Source organism: Chlorocebus sabaeus, chromosome 3, assembly GCF_047675955.1.
Source record: "Chlorocebus sabaeus isolate Y175 chromosome 3, mChlSab1.0.hap1, whole genome shotgun sequence".
NCBI lineage: Eukaryota > Metazoa > Chordata > Mammalia > Primates > Cercopithecidae > Chlorocebus > Chlorocebus sabaeus.
The window spans coordinates 10,281,076-10,299,169 of record NC_132906.1 but is presented as its reverse complement, the minus strand read 5'-3'; the positions used below and the strand labels follow the sequence as shown (position 1 = coordinate 10,299,169).

At 41.6% G+C, this 18,094-nt stretch overlaps 1 protein-coding gene across 3 annotated transcripts in view; it reads right to left on the bottom strand.

Moving 5' to 3' along the window:
* Positions 1-207: 207 nt before the first annotated feature.
* B3GLCT (beta 3-glucosyltransferase) overlaps positions 208-18,094 on the bottom strand; it is a 121,038-nt gene continuing 103,151 nt past the window's right edge. For all 3 annotated transcript variants that reach the window (XM_007960068.3, XM_007960067.3, XM_007960070.3), the window contains exons 13-15: positions 14,716-14,835; positions 8,160-8,304; positions 208-2,258 (exon numbers count right to left, since the gene is read on the bottom strand). In XM_007960068.3, coding sequence (XP_007958259.1) covers positions 2,091-2,258; positions 8,160-8,304; positions 14,716-14,835 — 433 coding nt within the window. In that variant the 3' untranslated portion in view covers positions 208-2,090. The remainder of the gene's footprint in view (positions 2,259-8,159; positions 8,305-14,715; positions 14,836-18,094) is intronic.

Here is an 18,094-nt window from a genome sequence, read left to right as displayed (position 1 = left end):
AAACATAATGGCTTTATAAACTTTATATAAACATTGTCAATTTCTGATGGTTTTCTCTTAAAAGGGTAGCTCTGAAGTGAATATTCTCTCTTTAAACTGTATTTACTGGGCTGCTGACTTTTTTCTCTGATTTCATTCATTCCTTTTCCCCATCTCCCCTTCCCATTCCCAGTCTAGACTAATGAACACAGTATTTGAGAAATAAACTTAAGCAAAGATCTTTTATTCGTGGTTAGGCTTACACGGTTCCAAAAAGTAAACATAATTAACAAAACACTTAAAAGTACCAGAGGAGGTGCCCCGGTATCAGTAGAAGGCACTGATCAGACCAAAGAAGAAAGCTTGACATGGATCTTCATGTACGGATGCCAGCTTCAGTCCTGTCAAACGAACATGCTGTTCTCTCAGTGGTAACAGTTAGTAGGCCGGAGCAGAACTGGAGACTCTTTTCCACTGGTGTAGGCAGCCAGGGCTCTCCAGGAGTATTATTATAGATGACGTGAAGGTGACTACCATGGTGGCAATGACAACAATCTCAGTTACAATGACAACAAAGCTAAGGCCATCAGTAGAGGCTTGATGCGATCTAGAAATCCTTCTGGAGCCTCTCCTCAGCTGATCATCCCTGATACATCTCTTGGATGGCCACAAAATCCATTTTCACAAAACTGAATCCAGTGCATTGTGTTATCACTGCAACACACACGAGTTCTGGTAGTTGCTAATTTGGAAAAATGGTAAATACTAATACTACTGCATCATTTTGGGAATGAGTCAAATCTATACTACAAGAAAAACATATGAACACACACACAGGTACTTTGGTGGTATGGCTTTAAATTCTGTGCTTGGCTATAAAAAGCATTATAAGGAAAGTTAATGAATAACAGTTTTTATTAGAAAGAAAAAAATAAGTAATTTACTATACCAAAATCAGTTTAAGACATATTAAATCAAATTTTACGCAAATACCTTTACAAAAACTGAATTATATAATTAAACAGAGTGCTTTTTATACATTAATACTGAATATGTTAAGTTACTATATATTAAAGATACAATTTGAAAACTAGAGCTGTTTCAAAATACTGTGTTCAAATGTCATTCTTTGGGGACCCAGAGAAATTGCCTGATCACCATGTTGTCCTTCCACAAGGGGTTTCTCTTCTGAGTCAGGAGAGAGTCATTAAGTAACATTTAAAAAAAAGGGTAAAACATAAGGTCCAAATTTAATTCACTTCCTGAGACTCACATAGAGCTTGCTGACTTGAACAAAACACATCAACATTGTTTTAAAATATTGAGGACACTATTTTCTGGCAGCATCTACTACACTTTCTTGTTACAAGTAGGCCATAAAGATAGGGCTTCAGGGAGAAATAGAACACAGATGAACTTCTAAAGCAATACGAAGCTCTAGCAGAAGACCTCATTCTCTTTATGAGGCACAAACAGCAAAAGAAGAGATAAAACATAACCACCATGATTACAGACTTCAGGGGATTTCATATCTAGAGTTTCATGATGTTTTATGTACAGTATTATTCCTTAACACAGTATTATTATTCCTACTGAGTTCCCAGGAAATAATTTGCGTCAATAATATGGTTTAAAAGTTCATACCATTGGTAATATCCATGTCAAAAGACTTTCACTCTTCTTTTTATATATACAAATAGAACTGTAGACAGTCACATCTCTCCAGGCTCATGCCCAACTGAAACTTCCATTATAATGAAGAGACAGAACAGGAAAGGGACTTCTGGTACCATTTATATTCCTGTGACAATAATAAAAACTGCTGTATCACAGCTTGTAGAATAAACAGTCATCACTAAGTGTTAAAACAACTGCATAAGTCAAAAGCAAGTGATTTTTCCCAAAAAAAAAAAAAAAAAAAAAAAAAAAGTTTCTCCTATGACCCCTTTTCTTCCTCTGTCAAAAAATACCATACACAAAATCTCCCCCTAAAGTCAGGAAGCGTCCAATGCCATGCGGCAGACACAAGCGTTGTGAGCACAGCACAGTGGGATGAGGCCACAGTCTCCAGTTCATTCCCTGCACAGGCTATGCTCACAGGTCACCCTGCTTTATAACTCCTCTCGAAAACCTTTCTGTGTCTCCTGCCTGGCTTTGGCTTCCTCAGTGGGTGCCAACCATGTGAAATACACCTTCACTGGATCGATGTTCCAGTGTTTGTGGAATGATATGGGAACTTGATGAGAAAGGTAGTCCTTAGGGTAATCCACTGGCCGAGCCTGCAGGAAAAATAGAGAGTTAGGCTTCCTTGTTGATTGAAAATAATTTTGCTGCAGAAGAGCATTTGAGTTGATAAAGTGGATTGCTTTACTTCACTACTTAATATTGGCTATGGGAATCTAAAAGCAAAAAGGAAACTATTTTCTGATCTCTTTCTTCTAACTCCAGGTTCTTTGGTTTTGTGTCTCCAATTACCTTAATACCCCAAATGCACTGCTTTTTGCTTCTATGTTCCATAGTCTTGCCTCTGGGAGATTCCTGAACCATAGTAATAAATACAAAAGCTCTCTTTGGTAAGCCATTTAAGTTACTATTATCACTTCTGCACAAAGACAGAAAAACTGTTACGTTCCAGGTACTTCTAAGGAAACTCTGGCCATATGTGGGTTGTGGGGGCCCAGAAGTGGGTTGTGGGGGGCCAGGGCAAAGATTTCTCAGATTTCCCTTGGCCTGTCTACTGCTCTAATGTGTAATTAGGTGACGTCATTCGAAGAAAGAAAAGGAGCTCACTGGGGGAGAAGGATAACGTAACTCATACTCTCCTCCTGCCCAAATATCTAGTCTAGTTCCAGAGGTGTAAATGAGAATTGCAAGTAACCCAAAATTGTCTGCGAAAGGACCTAAAAAGTTTTTATATTATCTACATTGCAACATTTTTTAGAAGTTAAAAAATAAAACTTAAGCAGAACTAGATACAGGTTAGAATAAGATTGAAGAAGTAACCTATAGGGTTGGAAAGAAACTGAAATCAGATACTATTTTGTTTTCTCTAAGCAAAGTATCCAGTTTCTCTCGGGAATCACCTTTTTTTTTTTTTTTTTTTTTTTGAGATGGAGTTTCACTCTGCCGCCCAGGCTGGAGTGCAATGGGGCAATCTCAGTTTACTGCAACCTCTGCCTCCCGGGTTCAACTGATTCTCCTGCCTCAGCCTCCTGAGTAGCTGGGATTACAGGCATGCACCACCATGCCTGGCTAATTTTTTGTATTTAGTAGAGACGGGGTTTCACCAAGTTGGCCAGCCTGGTCTCGAACTCCTGACCTCAGATGATCCACCTGCCTTGGCCTCACAAAGTGCTGAGATTGGAGGCGTGAGCCACTTTGCCTGGCCAGTAATCATCTTAAATTTATTAATTTATATGGGCCATCTGTTTTATAAAGTAACTCATTAGGTCATCGATACTAAAATTGTCTTGACTATCAAAACTAGATGTGATGCATTTTAAAAACAAGCCTTTTGTAGGCTACTATTTTATTACAGTCTGCCTAAATCTTTGATATGAATAAACTCCCTTAAATGGTTTACAGAATACCTTTGTTAAATTTTATCCCATTTAATCCTAGACACAACCTTGTAAAATGGACAGAATATTATGGTTCACTTGCAGTTTACTGCTGAGGAAACCGGAGCTCCCAGAAGTAACATGACTAGCAAACACTGGACTAGAGACCAGAGAGAGGTGCTGAGCCCAGGGCCAGTGCTCCGCCAGGGCACGGGCTGCCTCTCACCACTGGCTGGGCACACTCAGCAGCCCCTGGCCTAACCTACCTCCACCAGCACAAATATGCTATTCAGATGAGTGTTCCAACAATAATATCTGTGGAGAAAAGGTCCAAAGAATCTAAGGGGAGAACTTTCACAACTGCTATTTTTAAGAAATTGTAACTGCTCATGGAGCTAAAAATCTAAAAGGAATTTTAAAAGGAAGAAACAGTGAGACAGACAAAAAATACACACTGGAATATAGTCTAATAGAGTTGGGAAAGGTTTGAATATTAGGTGAAGGAATTCATTTACTATACGATGTTTCTTTGCAAGGCCCTCTGAGAGAGTTTACTGGAAAGGAAGAAAACCAAGGACAAACACCCTCTCAATTCTGTTAGAAGATGATTCCACAATGATCCCAGAAGAAAGAAAGAAAGTAGTTCCCCCTTATCCATGGTTTCACTTTCTGAAGTGTCAGTGTCCTACAGTCAATTTTAGTCTGAAAATGTTAAATGGAAAATTCCAGAAATAGACAATTCCTAAGTTTTAAGTTGCGGGCCCTTCTGAGTATCAGGATGAAAAGTAAGGTGTCCCACTCCATCCCACACTGGACAAGAATCCTCCCTTTGTCCAGCATCTTCATGCTGTCTACACTCCCCGCCCCTGAGTTGCTAGAAGCCGCCTCATTATTCAGTCCACTGCAGCAGTATCACAGTGCTTGTGTTCAAGGAACCCTTATTTAAGAACAGCCTAAAGCAAGAGTAGTGATGCCGGCATACGGGTATAATTGCTCTATTTTATTACTGTTCATCTCTTACTCTGCCTACTTTCTAAAGTAAACTTGATCATAGGTATGTAAAGTATAAGAAAAAACAGTATACATAGGATTCAGTATATCCAAGGTTTCAAACATCCACTGGGGGCGGGAGGGAGGGGGAGTCTTGGAACGTACCCCCTGTGGTTAAGGAAGGGCTACTGTAAAAGCAATGGAAACAAATCCTTGCTTGTTTTTCACCTTTAAAAATGAACTGTTGAAGACAGAAATGCATCTAACAGGAAAAAAAAATAAACCCTAACATTTTTTCCCTCGATTAATGCAGATTCTAGAAGTGATTCACTGCATCTCAGGGAGCCTATGCATGCATTAAAAGAGCTGACTTATTAAACATTACAATTTGCTGGTCATTTTTGACAAACGAGGTCATGGAAAAGCATTAGACAAAACTAGAAAAGTGAAATACATCCAAAATGGTATCTTTAAATACCAAGAAGTCTATGCAGCCTCTAATAATCATATCTCTCTGCCCAAAATGCCAAGAGGAAATCCCAAGCAGGAGGGTGAGGGGTGGGGAAGAACTTGAGGAACAGAGTGTGGTAGGCATCTGCATACAGGAAGAGAGAGGGGCTGAAACTGCATAAGAAAGACCTACAGCCAGATGGGCGCGGTGGCTCAAGCCTGTAATCCCAGCACTTTGGGAGGCCGAGGCAGATGGATCACAAGGTCAGGAGATTGAGACCATCCTGGCTAACACGTGAAACCCCGTCTCTACTAAAAATACAAAAAATTAGCCGGGTGAGGTGGCACACACCTGTAGTCCCAGCTACTCGGGAGGCTGAGGCAGGAGAATCGCTTGAACCCAGGAAGCACAGGTTGCAGTGAGCTGAGATCATGCCACTGCACTCCAGCCTGGGCAACAGAGCAAGACTTCATCTTGAAAAAAAGAAGAAAGAAAGACCTCCTACATTGGGCAAAGTTAGAACTTTTCATCTGTAAATGCTGGAGCACACTACACAGGGCAACAAATGGAGACTAAAATCACATTTCCTTAGACAAATGCATTTTTATAACTGTGTTAAAAAAATGATTTCCATACCATACAGTTCACCCACCATAATGGTGGTCTAAAACTTTTTGGGAAATTTCCGGAGTTGAGCAACCACCAACCATTGCACACTGCCATGTCCATCAGTGGCACATAATTTTGGAAGAACAGAAAACCACATGCTCTAGGTGCTGTGCTTTCAACAAAGGGAAATACTAGGTATTCCATGGAGTCCCCTTCTAAATCTGTGAATTCACAATAACTTTCTCTAAAAACAGAAGAAATGTGATGGCTCAGGCAATTTTGCATTTGAGACTGCTTCCAAATGCCCACTCTGTCTCTAGCTCATCAGGATTCTTACATTTTATCTCTTTGCCTCATATTTCTTTGTGAAGATGAACAAACACAGTTTGGACCAGTGTTTAAACACTATAAATGGAAAGCAATGTCCAAATCGTTATCAAACTCTCTAAAAGAGGCTTAAGAATTGGAAGATACAGGCCTTATCGGTTGGGGAGGATAGGTTTTAAACATATTTTATGATTTTAGAAGAGTTTAAAATGTATGTGAATGAGGGAAATCAAGGGTCCTGAAGTGGGGGAAACAACAACCTTTTTAAAAAAAATTATCTTCAAAGGACTTTTGCCTACAGATTATTTTCCTTCTTTCTTCTCTCCTTATCATTTTATTAGCTAATTTATTCTCCCCTAAATGAAAAGGGCTGCTATAAAAATCTAAGACCTGTCACACTAACCTTGATAAATTATTTCCCTTATACACTAACAGTTTTAATTACCCCTTTTATTGCGTGACTGAAACACCATGAAACAGAGCAAGAGAGGGAGCCGCAGAGAATAACACTTTCTTTCCTAAGTCATCCTAACACAACACAGGCCTAAAGCGGGTAAGACCTCTCAAAGTCCTAAAGGACAAATAAGTATCTTCTAACTGACATCAGAAAGGTTTCTCATACATTTCCTTATATTAAAGGTCTATTTTTATGCTCTGTTATTGTCTCAAGGATACAGAAATGGATTCTGCCTTTCCTGATGATGCAAACACTTTCTTAGTCTTATTCGAGTTGTTTTCTATAGTACTATTTCTGTCATGCTAAGTTTTCTATATTGCTATGATAATGTTTGCTACTGGTTACTAAATAAATAAAGCATGGGCCAGGTGCAGTGGCTCACATCTATAATCCTAGCACTTTGGGAAGTTGAGGTGGGAGGATCGCTTGGGTCCAGGAGTTTGAGATCAGCCCGGGCAACACAGTAAGACCCCCATCTCTATAAAAAAAAATTAAAAAATTAGTCAGGCATGGCGGTGTGTGCCTGTAGTCCCAGATACTTGGGAGACTAAGGCAAGAGGATCATTTGAGCCCAGGAGATCAAGGCTGCAGTGAGCCACGTTGCAGTGAGCAAGACCCTATCTCAAAATAAATAAATAAAAATAAGTAAATAAAGCATAAAAACTATTTTCAGTATAAGAGAAGGCACCTACAATACATATGCATACACACTTCAAGTTTCAAAAACTTTAAATTCTTGAAGGAGGATATTAGATGGGTATGGATCTATGGTTATTTTAAGTTTGTGAACATCTGCTATTATTCTTAGCAGAAAATTCACTGACTTGGTTCGTAAAAGATACTAAAAATAATGCAGAAGGATTTCCTTCTCCAACCCCCAAACTGCAATATGGGGAGGCTATAAGCACTACCCGTCCCTGGTAAACATAAGCTCATGTCTTCTGTTCCATAACCCCAAGAATATATGCTTATTGAGATACCCAATTGCAATTTAATAGATTTTAGCCATTCAGTTTAATGGCAAGTGAAGGAGAAAAATCTCAGTAAAAAGACAAACAGTGTAAAAACGGAGGACGGTGTAGAATTACATAGACTTAGTGGCCAGTAGGACAACATTAGGTCAGTACTATGTATTTCTAGGCAGCATCCAGTAATTTTTAAATGCCACCAATCTTTCTAACTAAAAAACAAAAAACAAAAAAATCTGGGCACGGTGGCTCACGCCTGTCATCCCAGCACTTTGGGAGGCCGAGGCAGGTGGATCACGAGGTCAGGAGATCAAGACCATCCTGGCTAACACAGTGAAACCCCATCTCTACTAAAGAATACAAAAAATTAGCCGGGCATAGTGGCAAGTGCCTATAGTCCCAGCTACTCGGAAGGCTGAGGCAGGAGAATGGTGTGAACCCAGGAGGTGGAGGTTGTAGTGAGCCAGGATTGTGCCACTGCACTCCAGCCTGGGCGACAGAGCAAGACTCTGTCTCAAAACAAAACAAAACAAAACAAAACAAAACAAAACCCCAGATTTTCCCTGGTCCTACATGTGAGGATCCCGGTCAAACGTCACTTGGTTTTCAGTATGTTTTTGCCTCCCGTCTTCATGATGTACATGATGCAGTGTTACATCAAACAGGGTAACAGTCCTGTTAAGGACGTTCCCCTGGAGCCTGTCAACACCGTTCTTAGTCTGTTTCCAGGATATGTGAAGAGAAGGTAGTCAAATCCTTAAGTGAGAAGAACCTGTCCCCCACCCGCCGTTAGGGAAGAATAAAAACCATTTCCTCACCTGATGGAAGAGAGGGCTGTGTGTCACAGGGATTCCCAAGCCACTAAAGCACATTCCCAGGACCATATCATCGGGAGCATCATTGCTGTAGCACCGACATTTACTGGCGAGAAGTCTCCTGATGGCTTCTCTGCTGAAGACCATTCTAGTGGGAGCCAGAGCAGAGAAAGGGGTTAGAGCAGCTCCACAGAGACTACTGCAGGACAAATGGGCCCCGGGAAACAGGACTCTACTCCTCCAGACTGACAGGCAATAGCAGCTTTCTCTAGTTACTGAGCTCAGGTAAAACCCTACCTGTCCTCTTCTAGTCTTCTGGCCCTTTCCAACACTTTCGTACCAAGTTCCCAAAATAATTTCTCTTTGTTTTAAAATACAGTTTGGTTTCTTGTTTCCATTCTGACCGTAAGGTAGAAATGAATCTTTTTAACAATCATAAAAAGCTCAAAAACTGAAAGGGCTGAAGGAAAAATATGATTCACAAGTTCAGTCTCGATCATCAGAGACTTTCTTTAAGGCAAAACTATTTAAAATTCATCCATATAGTCCCATTGCCACATATAAGGTCTTGCCCACAGCACTCAATAAAAGTTTGATGCATCAAACAAGCGAGAACAAAGTTGCCTTTGCAAAGACCTTCTTCCTGGGGGAGGAAACATTCTATGAATCACTTCAGGAGGAAGGAAAAAAGGACGAAGAGCTTGAATCCCTGAATCAAAAACACTGATTCCACATGCTGGGCTCAATTCGGCACAGTTTTACCTAATGCTAGTGGCCAACCCCCTCCGCCATCCCCTGCAACAGTGCAGGACTCCCTCCCTGCCCTTGACTAGACAAGAGAATTTCTTTACATAAGATGTTGTGACAAAATAGGAAGGTATAAAAAGAAATGAAGTTCCTGTCAACTACAGAGAAAGGAAAACTGCAAGTCTGAAAACCCACCATAAATTGCCTTTCTCTTAGAAAGCCTGCTGCCCACAGTGAAACCTCCCCCGCCACATTTTTTGTGGCTGAGTGGAACTCCTACACCCAATCGGCCACGTTGGGCTCAAGCTACTGACACTGGGAAAAGAACGTACATGAGAAGATGGGTGGGCAGTAAATAGTAAATAGTAAAAATGCTTTTTTTTCTTTTGTCAGCATCCAGGAGAATGAGAAAAATGAGAAAGACTTTCATTTTTTTGATCCGCTCTCTGAAAAAACTAACTTTATAGGAAGATGAAACGCGAGCATGAACTTTTAATTTGTAATTATTTTACACTTTTGCCTACTCAGTCTCACATTAATTATTCGCATAAACTAAGTGAATATGAGCCGTCAATAACACTTGTTTATTAGCATGCTGATGAGTTCTTTCCAAATAAGGTTGCTCGCCAAAATGGAAAACTACCAGTCATATCCTGGTTGGAAAGAACACTTGTCTGCTCTGGCCACCAACTATTAAATGTTAACAAGATGTTGAAAGGCTACAAGGATTATTTTATTTCCTTCAATATACAATATACAAATGTCTAAAATAAGAAAAACTGAAATGAGAGTCTGGGACTTGCCCAAGAACACAGTGCAGATCAAGAAGATGTAGGAAGGGAACATGCATGAGAAACACGCCTGCCCCTCCTGGCCTTCAGCCCATAGACAGGTCACGGTGGTCTCTCTGGGTAACACTTCCTGCTGCCTCTTCTGAGGACACTGCCCAACATCTTATTCTGGTGTAGTCATTTGCTCCCAAGGCTGCCATAAAGGCTGATGATAGATACCCTAAGCACAGCTTCCTCCCTAAATGCACATATGTAAATAAGTATTTTCAAAAAGAAACGGTCAAAACATCACATGTTCTCACTTATAAATAGGAGCTAAGTTATGAGGATGCAAAGGCATAAGAATGATACGATGAATGAACTTTGGGAACTCAGAAGAAGGGTGGGAATGAGGGATCAAAGACTACACATTGGATACAGTGTACACTACTTGGGTGATAGGTGCACCAAAATCTCAGAAATCACCACTAAAGAACTTATTCATAAAACCAAACACCACCTGCCCTCAAAAACCTATTGAAAATTTAAAAAGAAAAGCAACTTGTTTTCTCCAAGTACCAAAACTTTCATGGAGTAAGCAACAAAGTGAAAAACAGACACTTGGATTCAAATAGTACAAAGGTCTCATGCTCCAAATAATGCAAAATACCTACACAGAAACCACAGGAACCTGCATGTCTGACTCGGCTCTGTCAAAACATCCTTACCTACGACAGATGGTTTAAGGTAGTGGTTTCCAAAAATTTCCGTGACTGTGACCCACAATTAGAAATCAAGAAATGAATTTCACATTGCAACCATTTATGTTTGGTGTGTGAGTCTGCATGGGTATGTATAAAGCTGACACAAAAATGTCACAAACAATACCTACCCTTATGACATGGAATGCACTCTGATATTTTCCATTTTATTCCATTCCACTCAATAGTTCATTAATTTAAAATGCTAGTTACGGTCCATGAATTGGTTTTACAAGCCACTGATTCTGACTTGCTGTTAAAAGACATATTGGTGCTCACGCTAGAGCATCAGAAAATTCTACTGTAATACTAGAGAAACTAATCAATATTACGTCTTACAGCTTTTATCAAAGGTAAGAGACAATCTCATGAAGAATGTTCCTGCATCTTTGTAAAAGCGCTATTAAAAACAGAACATCGCCGGGCGCGGTGGCTCAAGCCTGTAATCCCAGCACTTTGGGAGGCCGAGACGGGCGGATCACGAGGTCAGGAGATCGAGACCATCCTGGTTAACACAGTGAAACCCCGTCTCTACTAAAAAATACAAAAAAACTAGCCGGGTGAGGTGGCGGGCGCCTGTAGTCCCAACTACTCGGGAGGCTGAGGCAGGAGAATGGCGGGAACCCGGGAGGCGGAGGTTGCAGTGAGCTGAGATCTGGCCACTGCACTCCAGCCTGGGCGACAGAGCTAGACTCCGTCTCAAAAAAAAAAAAAAAAAAAAAAAAAAAAAAAAAAAAAGAAAAAAAAACAGAACATCACATTGGTCAATGTTAGTTATATAAAGATCAGTGCCTTGTGTTCATGGATTTGTTTATTCATTTATTCCCTGTACCTTGAAAAACATGAGTCCTTATGCTAAGAAGTGAGGAAATAATGAGAAATGAAACACACAGGTACTGCCTTCAAATAATGCATAATTTAAGTGGAAAACAGAAAAGTAAATAGGCAATTAAATGATAATGGTTTGCATAACGTGCTATGAAAGTACATTAGAAATGCACTAAACTCAGATTTGAGAGGCCAGACTGGGCTAAAGGCATTCAAGTGTAAATGGTGACAGCTATGGTCAGTCCTAAAGAACGAGGAACTAGACAGGCAGAAAGATGGGGAAACAGTGCTATGCAGAGACCAGCAAATGCCATATCTTGGGAGGAGAGGAAAAAAATAGTGCTTCAGAGAAACTGAAACAAGTTCAGCAAGAGTTCTTTAAGATGAGGGTGTAGATGGATGAGGCTAGAAAGGTAAAACAGCATCTGCCAAGATCATGAAAGGTCTTATAAGCCTTGGAGTGTGGACTTGGTCGTAAAAGCAATGGGAGAAGTTCTACTGCCAGTTAGGATATCAGAGGATACAAAAGACTTTCACACCATGGTAAAGTAACACTCAAATAAAAATATTCAAATAATAGGAAAATCATACCTAATTATGAAACTGAAGAGAGGTAAATGCCACGAAGCCTAGATGAATGAATTTCTAGAGAGAAAAATCCTTGCTAGGGGAGTAGCAGGCCAGCCATGGCAGCTTTCAGCGGCAAACTGGGCCTAGTAAGTAGGTAGAAGACAAAACTCTTCTTGGGCCTTTGGGCCCAAAGCAGTGGCCTCATCACACCCAGGGAGGCTGTTAATCAGGCAAACTAGAGATGATCAAAACTGAGGACTCATTCCAGATCAACCTGACTCTTGTTAAAATCTGAATGATCATCTCTTTGTCTTAGGTGTCAAAAGTAGAAAAAAGTTCACACTCTTGGGGAAAATTAGAGACAATGAGAAGCCACTGAGGGCATCTGAGCAGAGGGGAGAGAGGACCAGATCTGACAGTGTGGACAACAGCATGGAGTGGAGTTTAAGACAAAAAAGTAGGGAGAACAGGAGGCTGTGGCAGGAACTCATACAGGAGATGACAGTGACCTGGTTGAGATTACTGGAGGTAGAAGTATTGAGGGAAGAGTGATTTAGGAAATAAAATGGACAGGACTGGGTGATTCAGTTGATTGCAGGAAGTGGGGAAAGGAGAAAGGGTGAGAGCTGACTCACAGACTCCTGGGGTAAGAACTCATATATGCCAATGTCTTCCCTGAGAGGGGCACATTGGAAGAACCAATCAGGGGTTACAGTCAGCAATGACAAGGTGCTGAGTGTGATGTGTCTGTCAATCAGTCAAATGGAGATGCCCTTTGAATCTATGAATCTGGAGGCCAGCAGAGCTCTAGACTGGAGAAAGAGTTCTGGGTACATTCAGCATCAAGCCATACGATCATCCAGGGACAACACAGGGTGAGAAGGAGGACTAGAAAAGATGCCTGAGAAACGTAAGACATTGAAGAGATAGATAGAAACAACCGAGAAGGAATGACCAGAAAGAAGGATGAACAAGGACAGGATGCCGCTCTGGAAAGCAAGAGAAAGGAGTGTTTCAGGTCAACAGTCACCATTGTTAAAGGTTGCTAAGAGGTGAAATAGGATAAAAACTGGAAATTATTAATTTGATTTAGCTACAGCAAGGTTGCTGGAAACCTCAGTGAGATAGTTAAGGAGGCAGGGAGTTAATGACTCCTAAAGGGCTGAGCATGGAGCTGAGAAAATGGAAATAGAGCAGTGAACTCAAGATGTTCTGCAGGGTAGGAAGAAGATGGCATGGTGGTGGTGAGAAGTTTTAAGATGAAAAAACTAGAGGTGGTGGGAAGTACCCAGGAGCAAGGTAGACGCTGAGCACAGAAGAAGTGAAAGGTGCCACCTTGGTGGTCTAGCAGGGCCTGCCAGGGGCAAGGGAAGGGGGAGCAATGACAATTGTGCAACATATTTGCAATCTGGCACTGGCCTGTGAGCTCCTATGGGGAAGGGCTGTGCAGCTTTCATCTGTGCATTCCCCGTGCCTGGCCCACACAAGGCTAGTTGAACGAATGAACAACCAACTGGGATGATGAAAGGCAATGCTGGTAAGGTAAAGTGAGGTTTCAGAAGGCCTTGAGTGCCAGTCTTGGAAACAACAGCTAAATCCAATACGCAATGAAGACAACAAAATGGTTTTCTTGCAGAAATCACATAACAAGTCACTTCTGTTTTAAAAATATTACATGAACACTATCATGCTATAAAGTATACAAACCCATATACAAATAACAGGGCCACTTTCAAAGTGGAACATCCTGGCTCAATGGGTGCTATGCTCTGATCCTTAATCGGCCCTAAGGATCAGATGGCTCGATGGGTGCCATGCTCTGATCCTTAATCAGCCCTAACTCTTCACCCCGAAAGCCCAATGCATTACAGTAAGGCTGCAAATAGCTTGAACCTTTTTTGATAAGGAGGTCAACACTCCTTGGGCTTAATCTAGTGTCTTTTCAAAGGCCTCCCTGGACTCCCGATCCTGTTGTTAATGACCTCAGGCAGATGCAAGCCATAGACTAACAAAGATCAGCACACATGCTCAGGTTTGGTTATCACTACAAAAGAGCCACTTCCATAACTGTGTTATCTTCACCACTGAATCGGCTAGACCAAATCAGGATGCCTGTCGCACGACTGTTGAGATCCTGCAGGTTCCTGTAGGAATTGTTCCAATCTAGGGAATTGCAAAGTAGGAATTTAAGGTCCCAGCCCTCCAGAAGTGTATCATCCATTAGATTATAAACTAGAATGCTGCCTGGCACACAGCAGACATAAATATCTACTGAATGAATTTAAATGACTACAGTTGATAAGATTTTGCCTACACGCACCAATAGTAAGACTACAGAATAGGGAAAACTGCTTAATTGATTCACCCATATAAATCAAGTTAAAATCTTTCTTCATAAGAGATTAGGCAGATGCTTCATTTAAAACATTGATTTTTAACCGTTATTTAAAACCTATAAATCCTACACAAATATCATTTAATTGCCTAAGTAAGCTTCTATACTTTCCCCAAAGGTGATTTATTAAGCATTACATAATTTAATAGTCTAACAGCTTATTCTCTGAGATTAAAATCTATAACCAATTGTTTTTTCCATTTAAACACAATCAAAACTAGTTGGTTGCCTAGAAGCAACCATTGTTAGGGACATTCTACCAAGTATGATATACTTTTTTATATCATTTCTTCAAGGGCTAAAATATTCTTCACTGTGTGTTCTTTTAATATTTAGCAAATATTATGTTCACTTTCCTATCATACTAACAACCACCATTCACAGAGTACTCACATATCAGTATAGATCCCAGTGCCAGAGACCTACCTCTCAAGTGGAAAAGAAAGTTTATGTTCAAAGTAGTTGAAGAAAGCTGTGATCATAGTTACCCTCCTCCTCCCGTGATGTAGCTGTAGCCGCCAGTGCCCAGGCCGTAGCCGTAGCGCTCTCCCAGAAACACAGGCTCGCCGGAGTCATAACAGCTAAGCAAGTGCTGGAGCCTGGAGATACTGAGATGCCAAAGGGAACACAAATCATGATTATTTGAGTCAAATGTGGTTACGGAACAGTTTATGGTTCTTACATCCCACTCTGTATACTGCGTCACACTAAACTGAAATAGTTAAGAAATTTGAGTGACTTACAGAATGAGTAAAATTTTTAAACAACAAACAAAAAAAGAAAAGAACGCATGAACACTGCACATTACTGGGAACAGAAGAGAAACTGAGACACGAGTGGCTTGTTGCTCAGTTTTTACAAGTCCCTGCCATAATATGGCTGCCTGATTAGCGTGGTGAGAGCGGCAGATTACTGAAGTGAAGTTGGCCAGTGTGTTCTAGATCTTATTTCTACCAGTCCTGTTTCCAAGTGAGTGTGAACTAATCCTCACATCTTTTCAGATGAACTTGGTATTTAAGGAAAAAATTTCTGATGGCCTAAAAAGGAGCCACTGAGATGCAAATGCACGTTGGGCCCCTGGCTGGCAGGTGGGGAAGAGAATTTGGGCAGTGAGGCTACCCTATAAATCCTCAGATAATGAGGTACAATCATGCTTATGTTTCCCTTAACAAGGCCATCCAGGTCTGAGAACTTTCTGTGTCTAATTGCTTATACTTTTGAATACCTTTTGGCCCCTATCTGCCTTTAACACACGTTAGCAACAATAGCTTACAAAGGGCAGTGTATTAGTCTGCGTTCTCTAAAGTCAGACTATCCATGAGTTGGTCATAAAAATGCCTGCAACTGCAGCTGCTGTTCGGATGAAAACAATGAATTTATAGGAAAAAAAATAAAAAAATAACTTTTTTAAGTAGACACAAAGGGTAGTGCTAAGAAAGGCTATTTTTTCATGTTTTAAGAATTTACACCACTTAGAAATGTCCCTTCCACCTATAAGCCTGCAAAATCAAAAGCAAGTTAGTTACTTCTAAGATACAATGGGGGCACAGGGGACACAGGAGGTAGATATTCCTGTTCCAAATGGGAGAAAATGGCCAAAACCAAGGGGCCACAGGCTCCATGCAAGTGCAAAACCTGGCCAGGCAATCATTAAATATTAAACCTCCAAAGTCTCCTTCATTCCATGTCTCACATCCAGGACACGCTGATGCATGAGGTGGGCTCCCAAGGCCTTGGGCAGCCCCACCCCTGTGGCTCTGCAGGGGACAGCCCCCGTGGCTGCTTTCACAGGCTGGTATTAAGTGCTTGTGGTTGTTCAAGGTGCACAGAGCAAGCTGTCACTGGATTTACCATTCTGGGGTCTGGAGGATAGTGGCCCTCTTCTGAGCACTCTACTAGGCAGTGTCCCAGTGGGGACTCTGTGTGGGGGCTCCAACCCTACATTTCCCTTCTGCACATGGTGCCATAGCAGAAGTTCTTCATGAGGGACCCACCCCTGCAGCAGACTTCTGCCTGGACATCCAGGTATTTCCATACATTCTCTGAAATCTAGGCAGATGTTCCCAAACTTCAACTCTTGTCTTCTGTGTACCTGTAGGCCCACTGCTATGTGGAAGCTGCCAAAGCTTAGGGCTTGCACCCTCTGAAGCAAAGGCCAAGCTGTATCTTGGCCCCTTTTAGCCATGGCTGGAGCTGGAGCGTCTGGGACACAGGGCACCAAGTCCAAAGGCTGCATAGAGCAGTGGGGCCCTGGGTCAGGCCCATGAAATCATTTTTCCCTTCGAGGCCTCTGGGCCTGTGATGAAAGGGGCAGCCGTGAAGATCTCTGACATGCCCTGGAGACACGTTCCCTATTGTCTAGGCTGTGAACATTCGGCTCCTTGTTATTTACGCAAATTTCTGCAGCAGGGTTGAATTTCTCCCCAGAAAATGGAGTTTTCTTTTTTACCCCATGGTCAGGCTGCAAATTTTCCAAACCGTTATGCTCTGTTTCCCTTTTAAACATTAAGTTCCAACTTCAAACTGTCTCTTCGTGAATGAATATGACTGAATGCTTTCAGAATAAGCCAGGTCACCTCATGAATGCGTTGCTGCTTAGAAATTTCTTCCACCAGATACCCTAAATCACCTCTCTCAAGTTCAAGGTTCCACAGATCTCTAGGGCAGTGGCAAAATTCCACCAGTCTCTTTGCTAAAGCATAGCAAGAGTGACCTTTGCTCCAGTTCCCAATAAGTCCCTCATCTCCATCTGAAACCACCTCAGTCTGGACTTCACTGGTCAAAACTATTCAATAAGTTTCTAGGAAGCTCCAAACTTTCACTCATCTTCCTGTCTTCTTCTGAACAATCCAAATTGTTCCAACCTCTGCCTGTTACCCAGTTCCACAGTCACTTCCACATATTTGAGCATCTTTTCAGCAACACTCCACTCCTGGTACCAATTTAATGCATTAGTCCATTTCACGCTGCTGAAAAAGACATACTCAAGACTGGGGGGGAAAAGGTTTAATTTGACTTACAGTTCCATGTGGCTGGGGAGGTCTCACAATTATGGCAGAAACGAAAGGCACTTCTTACATGGTGGCAGCAAAAGACAACGAGAAAGCAGCAAAAGCAGAAACCCCTGATAAACCCAACAGATCTCATGAGTTTTATTCACTTTCATGAGAATAGCACGGGAAAGACCGGTCCTCATGATTCAATTACCTCCCACTGGGTCCCTCCCACAACATGTGCGAATTTTGACAGATATAATTCAAGTTGAGATTGAGGTGGGGACACAGCCAAACCATATCATTCCACCCCTGGCCCCTCTCAAATATCATGTCCTCACATTTCAAAACCAATCATGCTTTCCCAGCAGTCCCCAAAGGCCTTAACTCATTTCAGCATTAATTCAAAAGTCCATAGTCCAATGTCTCATCTGAGACAAGACAAATTCCTTCTGCCTATGAGCCTGTAAAATCAAAAGCAAGTTAATTCTTCCTAGATACAATGTGGGTATAGGCATTGGGTAAATACAGCCATTCTGAATGGGAGAAATTGGCCAAAATGAAGGGGCCACAGGCCCTATGCAAGTCCAAAATCCAGTGATGCAGTCAAATCTTAAATGTTCCAAAAGGATCTCCTTTGACTCCATGTCTCACATCCAGGTAACACTGATACAAGAGGTGGGTTCCCATGGTCTTTGGCAGCTCTTCCCCTGTGGCTTTGCAGAGTATAGCCTCCCTCCTGGCTGCTTTCACGGGCTGACATTGAGTGTCTGCAGCTCTTCCAGGCGCATGGTGCAAGCTGTCAGTGGATCTACCATTCTGGGGTCTGGAGGACAGTGGCTCTCTTCTCACAGCTCCACTAGGTGGTGCCCCA